The sequence below is a fragment of the Rhipicephalus microplus genome, chromosome X (genome assembly GCF_043290135.1).
Source record: "Rhipicephalus microplus isolate Deutch F79 chromosome X, USDA_Rmic, whole genome shotgun sequence".
Taxonomy (NCBI): Eukaryota; Metazoa; Arthropoda; class Arachnida; order Ixodida; family Ixodidae; genus Rhipicephalus; species Rhipicephalus microplus.
In genome coordinates this window covers 141,737,947-141,760,473 of record NC_134710.1, presented here as the reverse complement: position 1 = coordinate 141,760,473, position 22,527 = coordinate 141,737,947, and the positions used below count along the sequence as shown (strand labels likewise).

The 22,527-nt window shown below is 46.3% G+C and overlaps 1 protein-coding gene across 3 annotated transcripts in view; it reads right to left on the bottom strand.

The window, feature by feature from the left end:
• The window catches only part of l(3)76BDm (trafficking protein particle complex subunit 8 homolog l(3)76BDm), a 223,669-nt gene that overhangs the window by 85,855 nt on the left and 115,287 nt on the right, over nt 1-22,527 (bottom strand). For all 3 annotated transcript variants that reach the window (XM_075877897.1, XM_075877898.1, XM_075877899.1), the window contains exons 15-16: nt 15,796-15,929; nt 8,140-8,214 (exon numbers count right to left, since the gene is read on the bottom strand). In XM_075877897.1, the coding sequence (XP_075734012.1) occupies nt 8,140-8,214; nt 15,796-15,929 (209 nt within the window). The remainder of the gene's footprint in view (nt 1-8,139; nt 8,215-15,795; nt 15,930-22,527) is intronic.

Sequence of the window (22,527 nt, the reverse complement as noted above, 5' to 3'; positions counted from 1 at the left end):
ACCAGGTGACCCGTCGTTTTCCGCCCAGTCCAGATGTTTGCGGAATGCACTTAGCTGCAGCTTCAATAAGAAAACCAGTGAAGTATTGTACAGCTGCATCTAAGCTAAAACCGCATACGTCAGTCCAACATAAGCTAGCAGCCTTGTAAAACTGGTCCCAATTGGCTTTTTCTATAAGCCATTTGGGAACCTGTGGAGGACTTTCATTTGGTACTGCTGAGCTCAGAACTACAGGATAGTGGTCACTTCCAAAAGGATTATTAATGACTTTCCAGTGAAGAAGTGGAAGAAGCGATGGAGATACAATGCTTAGGTCGATTGACGAGTAGGTATGGTTAGCGAGGCTATAATATGTTGCCTCTTTCCTATTGAGGAGACATGCGCCAGAGGAGAAAAGAAACTGTTCAATCAGACGACCTCGTGCATCGCAGCACGAGTCACCCCACAGACTGCTATGTGCGTTAAAATTTCTAAGGAGAAGGTACGGTTCTGGAAGTTCATCAATTAACGCTTGGAATTCTTGTTTACTAAGTTGGTACTGAGGAGGTATATAAATAGAGCAAATTGCGACCAGTGTATTCAAGATAATGGCTCGGACGGCTACTGCCTCAAGAGACGTCTGAAGTGGTAAATGTGTACAGGCAGTTCCTGGATCCACAACAATGGCAACACCACCGGCTGATGCAACTGCATCATTCTGATCCTTTCGAAACATAGCGTAATGATGTAGAAAGTTTGTGTGTTTCGGTTTCAAGTGTGTCTCTTGTACACACAGCACTTTTGGTGTATATTTGAGTAAAAGTTTTTGAATATCGTCGAGGTTTTTCAGCAGTCCTCTAACGTGCCACTGTAATATTTGTGTCATTTTAATCTGTGTGATGCTGTGTGTACAAAGGTGTCCTTACGTTACAGAGTCCTTAGGAGGCCCTGTATTTCGTAGTTTTTCTTTTTTAGTGCGCTCCAAAAAGCTGCGCCTTTCCTTCGGCGTCTCGGCCGCCGGAGGAGTCGTACTTGTATCCATCGCCTCTTTGTGAGGTGGTGGATGGTGCCTGCTCAACAGGCACATTCACAGAACTTTCGGACCTAACTGCGCTTGCAGTGGTCTGAGTTCCGGCAGACTAGGGAGTCTCCTGGCCCGCTTTGTTAGGTGGCGGAGCAGTACTGGCTGCTCCAGCCGGGGGCGCTTGTGGCGCGCCCGCAGTCTCTCTCTGTGTGACTTTTGCGGGCACGGAAAGATGCGGCACAGCGCCCCGGCGCGTCACATCAGCGAAGGAGGGACTGGAATAATGGATGGAGAAGCGTTTACGTGCTTCTTGAAAGGACAGATTGAACTTCACTTTAATCTGAAGGATTTGTTTTTCTTTCTTCCAGATTGGGCACGATCTCGAGTAGGCAGCATGGTCTCCTTCACAGTTCGCACAGCATGATGTGTTTGAAGTACACGTATCTGATGCGTGCTCGTTAGATGCACATTTTGTGCAAGTAATGCGCCCTCTGCAACTTTGTGACCCATGTCCAAGGCACTGGCACTTGAAATATCTGTGAGGGTTTGGCACATAGGGCCTGACACGGAGCTTGCAGTAGCCAGTTTCAATTGAATCAGGTAAGTCACTGGTACCAAAGGTGATGATTATGTGTTTCGTGGGTGTTTCCTTTTTCGTCTCGTCGTATAATTATTCTTTGGACCTTGACTACATTCTGGTCTTGCCAGCCTTTTAATAATTCACTTTCGGACAGTCCAAGCAGGTCGTCATCAGAGACCACGCCGCGCACTGTATTCATTGACCTGTGTGGGCCCACTGAGACTGGGACATCCCCAAATGCTACAGGACAGATAAAAATTGAGAGATAAAGACAAAGATGTAGGTACAGAGAGATACGAAAAGGCGACTGCCGATTTCCCCTGGGTGGGTCAGCCCAGGGGTGCCGTCTACGTGAAGCCGAGGCCAAAGGAATGTGTTGCCTCTGCCAGGGGATTTTGAAGGTCCAATCACCCGGCATCGGCTCAAGCCCCAGGGTTCCCTATTCCCCAAATACTGCAAAGCCACGCACGGTTAGGCGTGGGAGGGAGTCGAAACTCCCTCGTTAGCTCGGGTCCATGGTGTCGCTATACACCAAATGCCTGCTTACAGAGACGCCCCTGCAGGGGTGCCTCCAATGATAAACTAGCAGAACAGTGCTAAGCAACAAACACTGAACTCATGCCTTACTTTTGCTCTTTTGCTGACTATGTCATCATAGGTATCATCTTGGAATACTGAGATCTCAAAGCCCATTCTTTTGCTCACGGGACTCCGTAAATAAATTGTTACAGGAGTCTTGCGCTAATTTGGGGAGCGATCACTATAAGGGGAAAAAATGTTGCCAACAAATTTTCGGTGCAGACACTTAAATCTCGGGCTACGAAGGCAGAGAATGAATGAGATGCAGGCCAGTGTTGGATGCACCCGACACACAATCACTGTGTAGAGCGAGAGATAGGGCAAAGGAGTTGGGGAACTTTTCTGGAACAGTGTGAAAATGTGAAGTGAGCTGTGAAATTGGAGGGGGAACTTGCTTGTGTAGAGGTGCTTGTTCGGAATTTTATGGTATGCCTCACGAATGCTTTAGAATGAGTAAAGCACTTTCTAGCAATGTTCATGGTACCAAAACAATTATTTAATATACAGTAGACTCTCGTTAATTCAAACTCGTAGGGACCTCTGAATTTCGTTTGTATTATCAAAAAGTTCGGATTATTAGCAGTTCTCAGATACACTCAAACCTCGTTATAATGTAACGGGGTATAACAAAATAATGGGTATAATGAAGTAAATGAAATTCCCCTTGAAAGCTCCATTGAGAACTATACATTTTAAACCTCATTGTAACAAAATAAAATATACCGGTAGATGAATATAATGAACTAAATTAGTCTATCAAATAGTCTATCAAGTAGTCTATAAAAAAAAACCGACCGTAGTGTGCTAAGTATATTGTTTTCTGAGGAGTTTGACGCTCGTTCGGCACGGCTCTTTCAAAACTACCGCGCCGACCTTACAGCTACGGCACGCGCCGCCGAGAAAGCCATCCTGCTCACGCAGCCAGCGGAGAGAATTGAGGAAGCGCTCAGTGGGTCACATGACCGAGAAGCGGCGCCGCGGTGCAAAGCGATTTCCCTCTCCACGACTTAAAGACGACGGCAATGACTGCGTCTCCGCTGCTACCCTCTGCACCGAGAAGGAGGACTCTCCGCGACAGCTTTCTTTTTTTTTCCCCTCTCTCTTTACGCGTGGCCTTGAAAGGAGAAGGGTCTGTCTCTATGTGCAGAGATGGAAAAGGGAGAAGCGTGGCACAGGTGCGTTGCAGATCGGCATATGAGAGAGAGCAAACACTCCGCCACAGTCTTTTCTTTACCTTTCTTCTTTTCCTTTGCATGCAGCGTTGAGAGGTGCTGCCGCGGGATTGGGCATGGTGCTGAGAGCATTTTCGGACCGTGGTATATTTGAATTAACAGTCGCAAGTGCTTGCGCGTTTGAATTACAGGGCATTTTCGCCCATTGGAATACACATAGCTTTGACGGGACCTCAGCGCGAGTTGGAATTAATGAGGTTCGACTGTGTTTATTTTCTGCCACACGTGTGGTCAAGTAGCGATACATTGGTCCGTGAGCCAGTTTTATTCTTTGCATGCATATAGGTGTGCGCCCATCTGAGCATACACTGCCACAAACTGTTATAATTGATATAACGATATAATGGATAGAACAAAATAATTGTGGCTCCCCTTCAACTTCGTTATAACGAGGTTCGAGTGTAGATGACACTGGGTGAGGTGATACCACACATTATGATTAGGCATTGACTTTATCACATCTAAAAATTTTGTAAGTGTTTTTAAACCCTTGCTGCAAGCAATGAAGAGAAAGCAGAGGTGTAAGGCCCACAAGTGTACAGGCCATTTACTCCTGATCAGACAGTTTAAAGATATCGTAACTTGCCAGCTGCTTCTTTGCTATAGGTATGTGCCTTCAGGACAAAGCTCTCTATACCAATTCAGAAGCATGCGTGTGCTTTGTTTCAAACGTTTGTTTACTAGTAAAGCCTTTGTTCTTGAAGGCTTGAGGTGCTTATTTTTCATTTTTAAACTATTAGGATTATATAAGCACACAAAGTTTTAAACAGTAGTGGGAAAGCAGCAGATATTTTCTGGTATGGAAGTGCAAAAAGTATGAATTAACCGAATGATGGAGTTTGAATCAGAGGTTTTCAAATACATTGAAAGAATAGAAGGGCAACCGAAAAATTGAATTTTGTTTGAATTAACTGAAAGTATGAATTACCAGAGTTTGAATTATCGCGAGTATGTTGTACCTAATAAAAATTTACCATATCCACAAAGTGAATGATGTTAGAGGAGCTTGCTCGGGGGTGGACAGAGCATTTCTTGGCGAGACTATTTCTGTAAGAAGGCTTGTTAACGGCTGGCGCATGATGTGTACATCAAAGGCAGTGTTGACAGGCCCGTTTCGCAGCCAGCAGGGCACGGTGTTGACAACGTCGATCGCCACATTACCCACCTGTTCCTTTATGCCATATTGGTATTTCCTGTGGGTCAAATGCCAAATGCTCATAAATCGCAGATGCGGAGCTATTAGGCGTTCTTCAATGAGGTTGAGAGCAGGCAGGTGAGGGGGCTTGGGAGGATATCAGTACCCGTGCGTACACTTATCGGAGGAACTTGTGTGTAACACTCACCGTAAAAACTTGTCATGTGCTGCTGTGCCTACGAAGCAAGGAGATGAATTGGGCGTAGTAGCGAGGAGGCGAGTGCGCAGGCCATTGAAAACTGACGCCTTGGGTGGCGGAGCGCAACCTAGTGAGCATTGTTGTAATCACTGGAGAAGACGTCGTAAGCGGCGACCGGAGAAGTGTACACTGGCAACACTGGTGTACATGCCGGCCGCGGCCGCCACCAGACAAGGCGCAACCATAAGAAGCTTGCCTAGCAAGCTCCTAAAATGAAGATATTATTGAAGTTGCAGAAGGGTGTCTTGAAGAGCCAGTTAGTGAGAGGGAAACAGCGCAGAAACGGGACACAGTTGGGTGGTCATTCTCACTTCGTACTGTTTTTGCACTGTTTTCCCCTCAATATTATAAGTATTAGTATGTATAGTTCCCTTTTTTCCACTTGCCTTCAAGATGCACCATCCCCAAAGTGCACAGTGGGTTGAAATGAAATGCAGCATCTATGGTGCTGTATTTCCTACTGTGCAGGAGCAGCAGAGCATAAGCAGCTGACACTCAGTTCCTCTAGGAAGTTTGCTATTCTCGTTGAATATGTCTCACTAACGCAAATCTCTCGCTGGTACAGTCTGTTTGGATAAACCCAGTCAAATAATATACAAAGTGTAGTGGAGAAGATAGACAATATCTAGTACGAGAAGGTAGATGACTGCAACAAAGAGCCCAGAGAGCCAAGACAGTGACTGATGCCTGAAACCACTTTATAATTTGGTGGAGGTGCTGGGTAGTCCTTGAAGCTGGATCTACCAGGTCCCACCTTATCTCCAGTTCCAGCAATTCCGGAAGAACCCTTCTCTCAAGGTACCTCTCAGGTTCCTCGCCACTGCATGTCTTGGCGCGTTGCAACTGCTTCACCCACGAATCCTCAGCGACAATGACAATCAAGACATTCAGCAGTGGCTAGCTATTTACCACAAGGTGAGTGCAATGAATAAAAGTGATGATGTGGCTAAGATGACTTATATAAGCTTTCACTTGTCTGGCGTCCCTAGTCTCTGGTTGCAAAATTGCGAAGCTGCTATTGTCAGCTGGGATTCATTCAAGGCAGCCTCTTCTTGTTTACCCCCCCCCCCCCCTCCCTCCGTTGTGCGAAAGCTCTATGCAGAAAGATTTCGTGAGTGGGTTCAACAGCCAGGAGAGACCTTTACTAGCTATATTGAAGACATTAACTTGTGCAAGCGTGTCACCCCATCGATGCTCGAAGCAGACAAGATAAAACAGCTACTCAACAGGTACAACCCAATTGCAATGCTGTTTAGCCAAGGACTCACAAACCATAGCTGACCTGGTCAGCTTGTACCAGAGTTTTGACGAATTGCGCAAACAACGCATTCAAAAACGATGCTGTCTGGAACAGAGTCCCTCGATCGCGGCCTTGACTGTCCGAGACCAGCATGACATGTTGGCTCACATAATGCACTTTGTGCGTGAGAAGTCGCTCAGCAGCTCTCCATTTTATCGAGCACACCTGAACCAGCATAGACGCATTATCTGGCCCCCGCCATAAGGCACGTTATACAAGTATAGGTTACTGGAGCTTGCATTTCACTCGTTCACCACCTATGGGGGTCGCACCCCTTACGTTTGCGCAGGTTGTTACAGAGCGCCTAAACAGCCCACTTATGCTCCTTCGCTGATGCCTGTTCAGTCATCACCAGCTCTGTTCAGCCCATTAGTTAAAGCATTTCCCAATCCGTGGCGCATTGCAGACAACTGCCTCGTCTGTTATTCTTGCGGTTATGCAGGACACATGGCACGTTTCTGCCACCACCACCCTTCCATTCACACAGACACCATGCAAAGATCGTCTCAAAAGTCGACACTCTAGCGGCACAGCACGGTAACAGATCCATCTCCCCGGCGTTGCTCCCCGTCACCTATGCACTGTTGACCCTACCCTTCAGATGCGGAAAACTAGATGCCGCAGTTTCCAAGACACGAACTGTGTCGTCATCAAAAGAATCCAGTCCTCGCATTTCTTTGGCAAACCTCATCGTTATTGTGGACGGTTATCATACCTTTGCGCTTGCGGAAACTGGTGCTGCCATTTCAGCAATTGATTTGAAACTTTGCCACGAGCATCAGAAAGTTACCATGTTGTAAAAGAGATTGTGCCTTCGTACTGCCAGTGTTCATCATATTCGACCATCAGTTGTCTGCATAGCTGGTGTTGTAATCCAAGATGTTTTGTATACTTTTGAATTTCTTGTGCAACCTGCGTGTCCTCATGCTGGGATACTCCACTCGGATTTTCTGTCACATAATAATTGGTAATTGACTGTGCTCATGTTGAAGATGCCATCTCTACGTTCGTGTTCCTCAATGCTATAAGCTGTGTAGAAGAAGCTGTTGTCGCCAACAGCCTTGACCTACCACCGAAAAGCGCAGCCTTTGTTCCCGTGCTTTGTGCCAATGTGTCCAGGTCTGCAGTTTTGTTAACGCCATCCCAAATATTCCAACATCACAGGAGCTCCACATTGCCCTTGGCTATTCTAGACATTACAACCTGCGCTACAAATTTGTTTGTCACGAATCCTTTGCCATCTCCAATAAACCCTCTTATACAAGTAACAGTAGCAAAGAGCTCAAAAGAGCATACTGACTGAAATCTACTGCCTGGAGACTTAGCCTATATCACCCAACGGGAGCACTCTCTGCTATATTATGTAGACAAGCAGCTATTAATAGTCAGCCAGCAGCTCTGTTTGAAAGGGAGGTGTTCCAAGTTGGTGATTCGCCTGTGAGAACTTCTTATATGTGCATGGCTACAAAATTTGGCTTAGATGTTCATAGCTCTATCTTCGCTCTGCAGAATGTGTTTTCTCATTAAGCACATGGCACGTTTCTCGCCACTGCACAAGCACAAGGGTGATTCAGAATCCCTTCAAAGTCTAATAAATACTTTTCTTTGTTTAAAAGTAGTAGTCAAATAATTCAGAATATGGTAGACAGTACACCAATTTCATACCATTTTTAACAAATATGAGGACACATTTACATTTTATGTATTTTACAAGGCACTATATGATCAGGCCGGGCTTGGATTACATTAAATCTCCCAAGTGCATTTGTGCTATCCTAGGGTGCATGCACCTTTTGGGTATATTTCAAGTTCACCTTGGTCATAAAATCATAAACACTTTGTATGTAAATAAATATAATGAATAGCTGCTAGCCATATTTCTATACATGTACTGAAGTCTGGTTGAAATTTCTTTTATCAGCTTCAACTAAGCTGGTTTGTTCGTTTAGCTTGTGCAATACATTTAAATGTCTCATCAAATACACACTATGTGAGGTCAAGTGCATGGATGAATCATCACAGCCCCGCAACAACACTGACAGGCCACTTACCTTCTGTGTCTGCTCAGGTTCAAGGAGTACCTCGCTCAGGATGTCAGTTTTAATGATTCCGTCAACATCAAAATCCTAAGGAAATGAAAACAAGAGGTTCAAGCTGGCAGTTGGGTAATTTCCTCAGTTTCAGTCCATAATTGTGCAAATGTAGTTAATATGCATACCTTTGTTAAAAATCCATGTCTGCTAACCCCTTTGATTGTCACATTAAAGAACTAACACAGATATCCTGTGCAAACCCGAGTGCATAATTCCAATCAACCACTTTTAGGCACTATACTACTTTTGTGTGACATCTTGGAAGCTAATATACCGCTTAACTTAGTCTATCAGGGAGCATCGCAGCAAGTGGTGTCTCGGAAAGTGTTCTCTCACTTTTGTGCTGAAGCGTGCCCATTTCAACCTTAATCACAGTGTTCCAGTAAGGCAATCTACACAGCATTAGTTCCAATTGAAAGTGACTAGTGTTATTATGTAAACATGGCCCAAGCGGTTTATGCATTTAGAAATCAACTAAATGTGCACATTCTTCAAATGCTATCTAGTTCTCCAGATTCAGAGCACTGCACAGACCTCGGCCGGCCCGAAAGCCCCGCCCCAGCCCGTGAGGCAGGTGAAAGACTGTTCGATCGGGCCTGGGCTGGGCTCGAGCCCGTGAGTTTCAAACTTAAGTAGGCCTTGGGCCTGAGTCAGGCCTGTATTACGCCCGCGTCTCATACATATCGGTATAAAGGCATGTGTATGCTGTTTGGCTTTGTTGTGTGAATTGATTACTGCGATAGCAATTATATGGAGACTCACGGCTGGATTTTGCCAACGTCGTCGACGCAGGCGTCAGCGTCGATGTTGGTGACCGTCATTCACCGTATATGTATACGTATCATATATATGAAAACGCAAGCAAGAAAAATAATCCAGAAAAAAACTCCGGCGCGCAGAATCGAACGTTCGATCTTTTGCTCGCAAGTGCGTGACATTACCCACTGAGCCACGAAGGAGCACCTCCTTGGACGGTGAAACGGCAAGCTATTTGTATCTACCACTTACTGCTGCCGATAGCGATCTCGGGGAAACTATTGTGCATCAGCATTACCAGCAAGATGGCGCTCTGAGCGTGCGGCGCCAGATCTTCACGATGCAATGACGCATGCTGATATGTTTATCCTCCACGCGTACTTTGCCCTACGTCCTTACGGGGGGGGTAAACACTCACATGTGCACATGCTTATCTCGCGGTGGGGAGTATCGTATGCCTTGGGCTGTCACCAGAACGATTTTGCTGTAGTTACCTAGTGCACAAAGGTCACGGCACTTGTTGCACAGTCTACGTTCGCGAAAAGGGCGCACTTTTCAGACACAGCGAAGTGACAACTGAGACACTTATTCGCGTTCATCTTCACCTGTGAGTACGTTCCGTGCGTCATTTGTGCGAGAGCGCTGCGGGGCACGTTCTGATCTGCTTGCCATTCTTCGCGTGACATTCAAATTTGTTGCTATTGCATTCATTGCTTTGCCTTTGTGGCAAAGCTGAGACTTTTTAATTAACTTATTTTGTCCACTGAAAAGCTGGCCCTTTCTGAAATAAGGGCTACTGAAGCAATAAAATATGCCTGATCCACATAAAATGTCATTCCACACAGGCGCTAGCCCTGTTGAAAGCTGACTTCTTTACTTTCCACTTTTTCTTTCTCACCATAGTCACCGCTTTTTCCTTTCTGCCACACATCTCATTCTCCTCCATTGTCGCTGTTGCGAGCTGCATGCCTGCAACCACAACCGCGAGCCAGAGATGGCTAGACTTCGCTACCCTGTTCAAACTGAGGCCTTCAGCCATCGGTGACCCACTGGAATGCTTCCAGTCTCTGTGGGAGGTCGCTCTCTCGGCAAGCGCTACGCTCCGTTCAACGGGGAGTGCTAAGGAAGCAGCCAGCTAATTCACTTCGGTGCTCTAACCCACAGTTGTTTTAGAAGCTACAGTCGAACCTCGATATATCAAACGACACGGCGATCGCGAAATAGTTCGATATATCCAGAATTCGATATAAAAAATCACGAAAAAATGTGTCAACAGCTTGCTGAAAACAAACCAACGAACCATTCAAGCGTGGTGCAGTAAATACTCACTTGAAGATTCAAACATAGTATTTATTGTGTTGGTTTAAAATATTGAAACAGAGTAGCCTGCTTTTTGTTGGCCATGGCGTGTTTGACGACTGCGTCCTCAATACAGTCCAGGCGATCCATAAGAGATAGGCCGGTGCAATCAATCGCGCCGCCACTGCGGCGCACAAGGGCCAAGGCAGCTACGACCTGAGCTGATGTCGGGAGCGGGGCACCATCAGCGCTTGCGGGATACATTTCGGCAGAGTCTTCATTTGGCTGCTCAGCAGTAGCTTCGACGACAATCTCCACATCCGTGAGCTCCGCCATGAGCTCCGCCATTCAGAGTTAGGCCTGTCGCGCACCACAGCGCGCGACAGGCCTAACTCCGAACGCACGAACACTGCGAGCACAACGACCGGTGCCTGCCGATGCTACGGGGGGGAGGAGCTTGCAACAAGTGCGCAGTGTGCCGTTGGCACCATAGAGACTGCAACGACTGCAAGCTGCAACGCTGAGGCATGAGTCCGGGTGTAAAGCGCGCACATGGCGCGCACATAGCGCGCCCATGCCGGCTCGCCTGACTGCTTTCCCTTTCTCGGCGGCAGCGCAAGCCGCGTCCGAGACAGTCGTCTGCGTCCTTTCCCTCCTATACTATCCTCCTCCATCTTTACCTCCCACTTCCCCTTCCCCCGCGCGACGTCGTGTCGGTGCCTTCGTATTGAAAGAAAATAACAGCTCGGCGCTTTTATCTTCACTTTCCTCATTCAAGAACCACTACCGCAAGGCTGCGGCGCGCGTACGCCGCTATGTTAAAGTCGCGCTCTCGGTGCCATCAATCTGTGCAGCATTCGTAAACGCCCGCCGCTCTATCGCTACTTTCGAGAGTTGCGGGAAAGCTCGCCGGCTGTCAATGGAGCGCGGGTGGTTTGGGGTGGCTGAGTTCGATATATCAATTATATGTCAAACTTTGTTCGAAATAAAAAATCAATAATGCATGCGATTTCCCACGTGATATAGGAACCATTCGATATAGGCAATAATTCGATATATCCGTGCTCGATATATTGAGGTTTGACTGTATTAGTACGTTATTGCTTTAGGACATAACACTTTCAAATATTGAAGGCTGTCACACGAAGACGACAAGACATGCATCTTCAGCGAACAGCGAGGATTGTGGCTCGCTCACTAATGTGTGTGGCTCGCTTTGACAGATTTATCCCACTGTGGTGGTGGAAACTCTGGGAAGAAGGATAGGTCGAAGAGCCTGCTTGTTTTGAGTGTGAAAACATAGTGTATGTTGGGGACGGTTGCCTGCAGAGAAGTCCACGTGACAGGTTTATTTATGCAATACTGCCCAGTCTGGTGTATTCCTCACATAAACAGCTAAAGCTAGTTTTTTTCTTTCATTGCATTGTGCAATAAGTCAAGTTTGGAAGAGACTTGATACTTTTACTTGACAGCTCCAGCTCTTATGCAATATATGTAGAATGAAAGTACAAATTTTTGCCCCCCCCCCCCCTTTTTTTTCCCTTTAGGAGTATTATATTTTGCTGTTGTCCTTTGCATTGTGAAAATAAGACTGCGTGGTTAGCACTGCGAAAATGAGACACTTAGGTATGACTCCGATTACAATTTATATTGCCCTGAATTTATTTCGAAAAAGTGCTACAGGTATAACTTACCAAAAGTAAACAAGTACCAGAGAAAGTTGTGACACAGTAGGAAGTTCTCAAAACACTCTAGAATATATCTTGTCAGGTGTCCACACAATAACCAAAGATCGGGCAGTGCCTCGTTTATGCTCAAAACATAATTGGCTAAAATGGGCTGTGCCCACACCTTTTAGGTACAGCCATATTTAAAAGCACCAGGCCAGGCGCGGACAGGCCGGAGCATGGTGTTTTTGGGCCGGGGCCCAGGCAAAAAAAAAAAAAAGGCCCATGCAGTGCTCTATTCAAATTTCCAGTTTTCCAACAAGACGAATTAGTGCAGCAGCACAAAATTTTTTAGCGATAGTGATAGTGCCTCCACAATGCAACAAACTATTCACTGCAGTGCTTTCGAAATGATGAATGATGAAGGCGCTTATGCCCCCCTTTCACTAAGAAAGCCATACGTAAAGTTTCGAGGTTGAAAAGGTCTGCATTCTGACAAGGAGAAAAAGGTACATTTTAATAAAATGCACCTTCAACTAATTAAGTTCAATTATGGTTAATTTAACTGTGTGATGATAAAATCCCACAGAAGGACCTGGCCAGCGGTAATCTACATCAACAAATTGAACCTGCCGTTATTTTAATCCTAAAAAACCTATGGCTATAGTAAAGTGAAGTTAGCAGAACCATGAAAGCTCCTAATTTGGCATTTTTACTAAGCGCTATGGAAAAACAAAAAAACAGGGACTAAAATATTTGATGTCCGATTTTCATGGTCTTCCTGCCCAAATTTTACATCCAAAACAATATTAATTTAGCCTCCATCTCTGCTGCACTAATCATCTCCCTGTTCGAACTAGCGATTTCTTGAGTCAATACATTTGTGACCAAAGCAAAGCCTAAAAGACAGCTTTGCCACAACAAAAATGTGATGGGGTGAGCATATTGTTACGAAGCAGTGGGCATGGCTCCGCCGTCGTAGACGAATCGATAAAGAAGAAGTGGACTCACGGCGCGAGATTCTGGCTGCCCTGGGGTGTCACACTTACCTGTAAATATTGGAAAGTTTCTCTTTTTCGTGTGTTCGTAATTCTCGTAATAATATTGAAAATCTGAAGGGGCCACTGCCAATTGGACGTTGACTGTAGTATTTGTCTTCGAAAAGTTCGAATAGTAAAAATCCCGTGCGAATCAAATCGAATAGCGAACACTATTGGAAAAATATTCAAAATTTCAAATATTCACACACCCTTAGCTTTTTGTCAATGAGTCTCAGTGTGTAATATATTCCGAATGCTTTTGTGCACGTAACAAGTGTCGTACATTTTCACCGTGACAAGGTGATCTCATTTGTCCAAAATAATGTGTTCTTGATAAATATAAAAAAAGCCCTAAATCAGGTCACGCAAGGATATGGTATATAAACCTGGGGCCATGGTATTTTGAAACCACAGATGGAAAGTTCTTTGATATGAAATAGGGAGGCACAGGTCCTTTGTAGAAATAAACCATAGTTTTTGGTATTATGAATATCGTCATACATGAAAGCATGCTATGCTACGAAAAGCTAGTTGGCTATTGTCACTGTCAGGCAGTGTACAGCCAGATCTACCAGGGCTATATGCTGCACATGTCGTGCAATGGCCGCAGCTGCTGCGTTTTACCTTGTGTTTACACTATGTGTCAACTGCATTTAGCTTTGCGTGTGAATGTCTCCAAAAGCATTCCCAGATCTATGTGCCTGATGTTGCAGCTTGCATTATCCCCCCCCCCCCCCCCCCCCAAAAAAAAAGAAAGAAGCAGCTAAACGTGCTTCCTCAATTCTGTTTATGATATTCATCACGTCAACTTTGTCAAAGCCAGTGTCCATAGATATCAAGTGAAATACATTTGTGCTAGCATATATAAACAAACATCTTATTTGTTAACTAGCAGGCTAGTATTGACTAAAATAGTATGCAGTGGGTTCAAGCTAACTTGGGCTAAGCAACATAATTGTTGAATGAACAACGAGATAAGAAAATGCGACTAACAAAAGTTTTGTTTTTGATTGCCTTGAACATACTGGCAAATATTTTATTGTCAATACTTAGTCCCTTTGTCAAAATTATTTGCCCACATAATGTATTACAGTTTAACCTGCTTTTAACAAACCTTTATATAACGAATTCTTCAATAAAACAAAGTTTTTATATTCCCCACCATAACTCTATAAAAGCACATGTATTTGCGACCTCTATGTAACAAAGCAACAGTGGGAGACAATCTTGATAGAACAAATTTTTGCCATTGACAATGTAAAAATTTTGCCCAGATTTTGTCATTTTGGTATGAGCATGCATATTCCACGGTTGCCCCGCCGCCGAAAAGGCGCAAAGCAGCGGCAGCGCACTCGTGGCCTCGGTGACTCCCAGGCGAGAGCGAGCGCTCATTATTGCATGCTGGTGTGTGCGAGGTGAGCGAGCGGGCCTACACCCCATGAGCCAGCGTTACCACCATTCTTGCCGCCGCGAACGCATGCGCGGATGTGCCCTCCCCTTCAAACCAAAAACAAACAAATGAAAAAAAAAAAACTACTTTTACATTGGCAGTGCGACACCTTCAGTTAGCATCGCATATATGGGTCTGCGCAGGATATGGAGGGCGCTTTGCCGTTTACTTTTCCGCAGTATCGGTGTCGTTCGCTTTTAGTTTTCGACGCCATGCACACAAGCATAATTTCATTGCGCACGCATGGTGTGGCCCCGGCGGCGTTCGACCTTTGCTTTATTGCAGACATCCACGTGTGTCACTACCGAGAGCCTTTAGAGGTCGACTCGTCGCGCGTTTCTGTTTGCGTCACGAGTTCGTGGGACCGTAGCCTTCGCGATTAGTTGATTAGCCCTGGTAGCAACATGACTGTGCATTGAATGCAATGCAATGAACAAATTGTAATGCTATACGAAGTAAGGCTGGCAGCCAACTATATTGGATCAGATATCGTGGAACTGCTATAAAACACATGTGTAAGCAAATACAGCTGCTCTAGGGAGAAGTGCTCTTTTCATACAGTCGCTTCGCTTTGAAAGCGTACCGATGCTTGCCAAGAGAGCACGCGCACCAGCAATTGCGACCACACCCTTAAAATCCAAGTTCACTATTGCTACTTGAGCGACCCCCCCCCCCCCTTTTTTTTTCATGCTCGTTCAATACGGGTGCTTTCCTTTCTGTTTGAGCATTCAAGGGCCGATCTAATACGCGGAGGGATGTTATCGTAAGCGCCCTCCAGGCGATAGAGATGGGCAGGCTCATATGATTTCTGTGTCAGTAGCGCTAGCGCGATTTTACTCACTTATAAATGTTACGATGCGCGGGGGCATGTTATCAATTTGGGGTTCTTACGGAACATACAGGCATCAAAAACCCGTTGAGAGTATTCATATAATTTCTATCACAATGATACCAGTTTTTTGCCGCTAAATAAGTGTTTTGGGTGAGCTCTGCCTTCAGCTCACTTTTTAATTTGTGCGTTCATTTTTCGAATTTTGGTATTGAACCTGCGTATAGCAAAATCCTCTTTATAGCGAATTTTTGGGGGAATTTGTCAATTTCATTATATCCAGGTTTATCTGTACTTGCATATTTGCAGAAATTTTTACATCAGATTCCAAAACGCATTCAAAAACATCCTAGTCCAAAATGTCAAGCCTGCTACATCACTTCTGATTACTTTTTCTATCTCATCGTTCTGTTAGTAAGACGCATGGCTGTATGTACACTTCGTAGAGAAACACTATGTTCAATTTAACAAGCCACAAGACATATACCCCGACACAAATTATTGTCAAGTGCATGTTAACAGGTTGCGTTTCCACAACGTTCTACGCGCATACTGTAATTACATAATACTTACTTGCCCTAAGTCATTGTCATTGCTGACAACACCACTATCATCTGATGCCGTGAAAGTCCACAAAAGATACATGTCCGTCAGCTGCAGAGCTATTTGGAGAGGATTGTGTAGCTCCAACTCAACAGTGATAGGCTCTGCAAAATATGAAATTCAACATCAGCTGCCACATTGAAATCATTAATTTGGCTTTTGTTAATTTTTAAGGTCTGATAATCTGGACTTGTTTTCTGGAGCCAGTAAGCATATGCATTGTTTAATGGCATTAAACTACCATTCATTTGATTAAATTAGGTCATGAGGGTCTCGTGGACACATTCTTCACTGAAGGAACTTGCAAGATTACCAGATTACGAAATATTTCATGTGCCTTTTGGGGAGCAAGATTTTGTCTGAAAGAACTGCAAAGTAGATTAGCATAGCACAATAATCTGGAATCAGAACTGGTAAATGGATGTCCTAAATCCACCTGAACAAAGGTTATGGTAAGTTGAACATTTCTGAGCGAGTCAATTTCAAGCTAGGATTTCACTCACAAATGTTCAATATACCAAACTTTTCATTTAATGGGTTTAGACATCCAATTTTGTTGCACTGCAATCAGTTCTGATTGCAGATTATCGTAATATGCTCTCTTACTTTGTATCTCTTTCAGTTTAGAAGAAATCTTCTTCCCCAAAAGGTACATGAAATATTTTGTATTTTAAAAACTACCCATTATACTAGAAAAATAGCTGCATATATGACAGCAGCACTCAAATATATATATACATAACCTCGCCAAGTTTCATCATAACCAATAAAGAAATGAAAAACATTACCGTATTTACTCGATTCTACCGCACCCTCGATTGTAACGTGCACCCGATTTCCACGACGAAAAAAAAAAAAAAAAAGGAAAACATCGATTGCAACGCGCGCCCATTTTTCTCGCTGGCCCGCATGATCACACCACTCAAAAAAACTACTCCTTTCGGGAGCGTCTTCCATTTAAACATGAGGTACGGGCGAAGCTTGTGCCCATCTGACGTGTAACAGAGCATTGCTGTCACTGTAGTTTTACCGTGGACCGATGTCAGCACGCGAACTTGCTTCGCCCCCTTCTTCTCGATGGTTGTGGTGCCAGGCATATCGAAGTAAAGAGGCGTCTGATCGGCATTCCCGATTTGCCCAAGCAGGTAGCCGTTGTTGCGCCGCACGTTTAGGACGAACCTCTGAAAACTGTGAAGCTTTTCATCGTACTCCTTCGCAAAACTTTTCGCATATGCCCTAACCTTCGGAGGGAAAAGCCTTTCCTCTTCATAAAGTTAGTTAGCCAGCACTTGCTCGCTTTAAACAGGCTTTGCATTAGACCTTTTTCTAAGGCTAATTGCATAACCCGCACTTGCAGCTGTTCTGTCATCACGGGCCGCTGTGCCGCTCGCTGCTCAAGCACATACTCACAGAGCAGCTCTTTAATTTGCCGAAACCGATCCTGCTGTGGTCCACTGAAGCCTTTGCATGAAGCTTTGCTGTCGACAATCTTCTGCTTTTGTTTCCGCCAGTCTCGCACGCACGTTTCGGGAACTCCGAACGACCGCAAGGTGGCCCGATTTCCGTCCGTTTCTGCACACGCGATGACTTTTCTTTTAAAAGCGACATCATGGTGCACTCGAGTTTTTGGAGTCGGCCCTTTGATGCCAACGATGCTAATGCACTAGAAGATGACGAACTCCTCAGGCAGGTACGAAGTGCCGCACATGGCAAACACATAGGCAGAAATGGCCGACACGCCATGCCAACGCACGTAGGGGGCGGCCATTTTGGAAATGCCGATGGCAATAGAATGACCGTATTCATTTTTTTTTCATACTCGATTCTAACGCGCATGCGATTTATGAACTCGCTTAACCGAAAAAAAGGTGCGCGTTAGATTTGAGTAATTACGGTAAGTGCTCTTGTGCCACGGCCTTGCCGGTCACTACCGGCAATCACCGTTCCGTGTAAAGCGGCATTCTGAAGTGACTTCAACACAGTAGTGGTGCGGAGAATTCTGCAGGGCCGTCGGTTCGCTCGCCAAAACTTCTTTAGACACACTTGACCGATGAACTGCCTGAAGGGACGGTTACAGTCTAAACTGTCATCTCCTCTGAGCTGCTCAGGTCATTAAGACTCACCAGACAATGGGCCGAACGTATGGGCTCGGTCTGCGAGAACGTTTTCCACATTCCTTGGTGCATTCTTGTCTTTGCGGCCTGCCAGGAGCTAGCAGCTGTAGATGAGTCAACCCTGAATCTTGCCAACCAGATGAGGTGACTTTAGGCGTGGAGTTCCAGGTCATCCCACCGTGCCAGTTGTGTCGTATTGCCCCTCCCTGTGCAACGGGCTGTGCGTGCCTTTCCCCTTTCCTAGGTTCAGAAGAAGGCACTTTGCCTCTTCGGGGGGGAAGTGGAGGACAACGATCCTATTGGACGGTCCTGGACTCGATTGTTTTCCCTTGCAAGGAAGACGGAGGATATGAAATGAGAGTGCAGACACGCTTGGGTGTGCTTCTTCTGTTTCATGTTGTTTCATGTTACTCTAAACATGTAAATACTGTACATAAACCCTTCTTTTTACCAACTCCGGCTCTTCTACTCGTCTTCTCCAAAAACTAGGATGGCTTGAGTCAGGACCAGAGTCGCCACAGTCATAGATGTGGTGGGATGTTTCGACACTTCATACCTAACAGCGCCATGTCCACCTTCAAGGGCAATATTGTCACAGGGTCGTGACTTCGACAAAGAAACAGACAGTAGGATAAAGGTTAAACTGTTTATTTGAGCAAACTTGTGCCCGGTAAACGGAAAGTTGGATCACATTAGCAGACTTGCACTAATAGCGGCGAACGGATCGTCAGCCGTCGATCAACTGACAAGCGTCGAAGCGCGTCGGCATTTATACACTTGCCGTCGAATGTTCTAGCGTTATCGCTAGCGGTGACCTAGGCTCCAGAATAATCTGTATAGTTCGCGGAGTGGGCGTGATCTTATAAAAATGACCTAATACAGTCCTGAAGCTTCTTAAAGACTGCAGGCATGGTTTGCGCTGAGAATCACGTAGTGTATTGGGGTGACAAAAAAACTTGAGAAAAAGAACGTGGCATTGCCCCCCTCTGAAAAAGACATCGTCCCGATGCTTTAACGGAAGATAAAAGTACAACAATAATGCAAGAAAGTACAACCAATAAATTATGATACAGCTCTAATGCAACAAATTACACTGTTTCAGCTCATTAACGCGCATGAAACGACTTGAGGCGCGCGACATGGACAACTTCAGGTCGCGAGCGGCGTCGTTGAGAGTTCGTGATGCTGTCGGGGACAATCTCGTAATCAAGTGGGCCGAGAGGTCGAACGACCCTGTACGGTCCAAAGTACCGTCACAGAAGCTTTTCACTGAATCCCCATCGGCGTATCGACGTCCACACGCAAACACGTTCACTGGGCTGGTATTCCACGAAGCGGCGTCGAAGATTGTAACGACGGCTGTCAGTCGTCTGTTGATTCTTGATACGGAGACGCATGAGTTGTCGGGCTTCTTCGGCGCGCTGAAGGTACTCATTAACAAGAGGTTTTCTTTGTCAGTGACGTTGGGTAACATGACGTCGAGCGCCGTTGCCGGGCTTCTTCCGTAAACCAATTTGTATGGAGATATCTGCGTCGTCTCCTGCACCGCTGCGTTGTATGCGAAGGTCACGTACGGAAGAATGGCGTTCCACGTCTTGTGTTCTGACATCCACGTACATTGCCAGCATGTCGGCGATGGTTTTGTTTAGCCGCTCGGCGAGGCCGTTGGTCTGTGGGTGGTACGCTGTCGTCCGGCGGTGGCTTGTCTGGCTGTATGCCAAGACTGCTTGTGTTAGGTCGGCAGTGAATGCCGTTCCTTTGTCAGTGATGAGGACCTCCGGGGCGATGTAAGACGATGTTTTCGACGAAAAGCTTAGCTACCTCGGATGCACTCCATTTGGGCAGGGCTTTTGTCTCAGCATAGCGGGTGAGATAGTCGGTAACTACCACAATCCACTTGTTTCCGAAAGTCGACGTCGGGAACGGCTCCAGTAGGCCCATATCGACCTGCTGGAACGGTTGGCGAGGTGGTTCAATGGGCTGCAAAAATCCCGCTGGCCTTGTCGGCGGTGTCTTGCGTTGCTGGCAATCTTGGCATGTCTTCGCATAACGAGTGACTTCGGTGGTAAGACGTGGCCAGTAGTACCTTTCTTGTATCCACTTCGGCGGTATGACGTGGCCAGTAGTACCTTTCTTGTATCCTCGCGAGCATGCGGGAAACACCGAGGTGCCCTGCCGTTGGATCGTTGTGCAAGGCCTGCAGGTGTTCTGGTCGCAGAGCTGAGGGCACCACAAGGAGGTACTTGGCTCGAAGCGGTGAGAAGTTTTTCTTTTGGAGAAGACTGTTCCAGAGGAAGAACGACGCAAGCGCGCGCTTGAATACCTTAGGAACTTCAGCGGTTTTGCCTTCGAGGTATTCTATTAAGGCCCTAAGTTTTGGGTCGGCCCGCTGTCGTTCAGCGAAGTCGTCGGTAGTTATCGTTCCCAAGAAGCAGTCATCATTTGGGTCGCCGGGCTGTGGTGGGTCGACAGGCGCACGAGAGAGACAGTCGGCGTTAAAGTGTTTCTTGCCGGACTTGTAAACGATGGTAATGTTGTATTCTTGAAGTCTTGGGCTCCATCGTGCGAGGTGACCTAAAGGGTCCTTCAAGGTAGCTAGCCAACGCAAGGTGTGGTGGTCGCTCACAACTTCGAAGGGCCTGCCATAGACGTAGGGTCGAAATTTCGATGTAGCCCAGATGATGGCGAGGCACTACTTTTCTGTTGTGGAGTAATTTACTTCTGCTTTGGATAGCATTTGGCTGGCGTAACTGATAACCCTTTCCAGTCCGTCAGCCCGCTGCACAAGATCGGCGCCGAGACCTACGCTGCTTGCGTCAGTGTGTATTTCTGTCTCAGCTAATTCGTCGAAATGGGCGAGTACCCCAGGCATCTGGAGGCATTGCTTTAGCTCCTCGAAAGCGTCTTCTTGTGGCTTTTCCCACTTGAACTTCACGTCGGCCCTGGTAAGGTTAGTGAGTGGATCGGCGATGCGGGCGAAGTTTTTGGTGAACCGCCTATAATAGGAGCACAGTCCCAGAAAACGGCGCACTGCCTTCTTGTCAGTGGGCGGCGGAAAGTCGCCGATAGAGGCTGTTTTCTGCGGATCGGGACGAACTCCAGACTTGTTAATCCTGTGCCCCAGGAACAAGAGCTCCTCGTACGCAAATCTGCACTTTTCTGGCTTCAGGGTGAGTCCAGACGTCTTGATGGCTTGACGTACAGCTTCAAGGCGCTGAAGATGCTCGTCGAAACTCGAGGAAAACACGACGACGACGTCCAAGTACACAAGGCAATTCTGCCACTTCAATACTGTCAGTACTGTATTCATATTACGTTCAAAAGTGGCAGGTGCCGAGCAAAGACCGAAGGGCATCACCTTAAAAACTCGAAGAGGCCGTCCGGTATTACAAACGCAGTCTTCTCTCGGTCTCTTTCGTCGACTTCGATTTGCCAATAGCTAGTCTTGAGGTCCATCGATGAAAAGTACTTCGCGTTATGGAGCCGATCTAGTGCGTTGTCTATTTGTGGGAGAGGATAAACGTCCTTTTTTGTAATTTTGTTGAGGCGGCGATAATTGACGCAGAAACGTAGGGTTCCATCCTTCTTCTTCACTAACACCATGAGGGACGCCCATGGACTTTTATACGGCTGGATGATGTCATCCCGTAGCATTTCATCAACTTGTCTCTTTACCGCCTCACGTTCTCGTGTCGAAACCCTGTACAGACTCTGACGAAGTGGTCTGGGATTTTCCTTGGTTATGATGCGTTGTTTCGCGATGGGGGTCTGCCGAATTTTCGACGATGACGAAAAGCAATCTTTGTATTGCAGGAGCAGGGTCTTGCTTATGGTTCAGAAGGCTGGGATTGACATCAGAAGCTGAGGGAGGGGCTTGGTTTCTCTGAGCAGGTTCTGCAGAATCGGCGAGGACGAAAACGAAAGAACTGGTGGCTTCCACAATTTCTTTATGTATGCGACTGTCGTGCCTTTGTTCACGTGTTTGTATTCATCGCTGAAATTTGTGAGCATAACCGTCGCTTTGCTTCCCCGCAGCTCTGCAATTCCTCTTGCGACGCAAATATTGTGGGTGACCAAAAGATGCTGACTGCCTTCAATGACGCCTTCCAGGTCACGTGATTTCGGAGCGCAGACTGAAATAATGACGCTGGAGTGAGGCGGAATAGTGACTAGCTCTTCTAGCACATTCAAGGCGGGGTTCCTTGACGACGTGCGCGGCAGTAGTACTTCTTCTGTCGATAATGTTATCGACTTTGTTTTTAAGGTTGATGACTGCACCATGTAGGCATAAGAAGTCCATGCCAAGGATGACATCTCTCGAGCAACGCTGTACGACTACCAAGTCGGCAGGATAAATATGGCCGTTAATGGCGACTCTCGCTGTGCATATTCCTGCCGGTGTTACTAGATGACCTCCGGCTGTGCGGATTTCAGGGCCTTCCCAAGCTGTCTAACTTTCTTCAACTTCACGGCGAACGACCCACTGATGACGGAATAGTCGGCTCCAGTATCGACGAGAGCGGTCGCACTGTGGCCATTGAGAAGAACGTCGAGGTCGCTAGTTCGCCATCTCGCGTTGCAGTTAAGC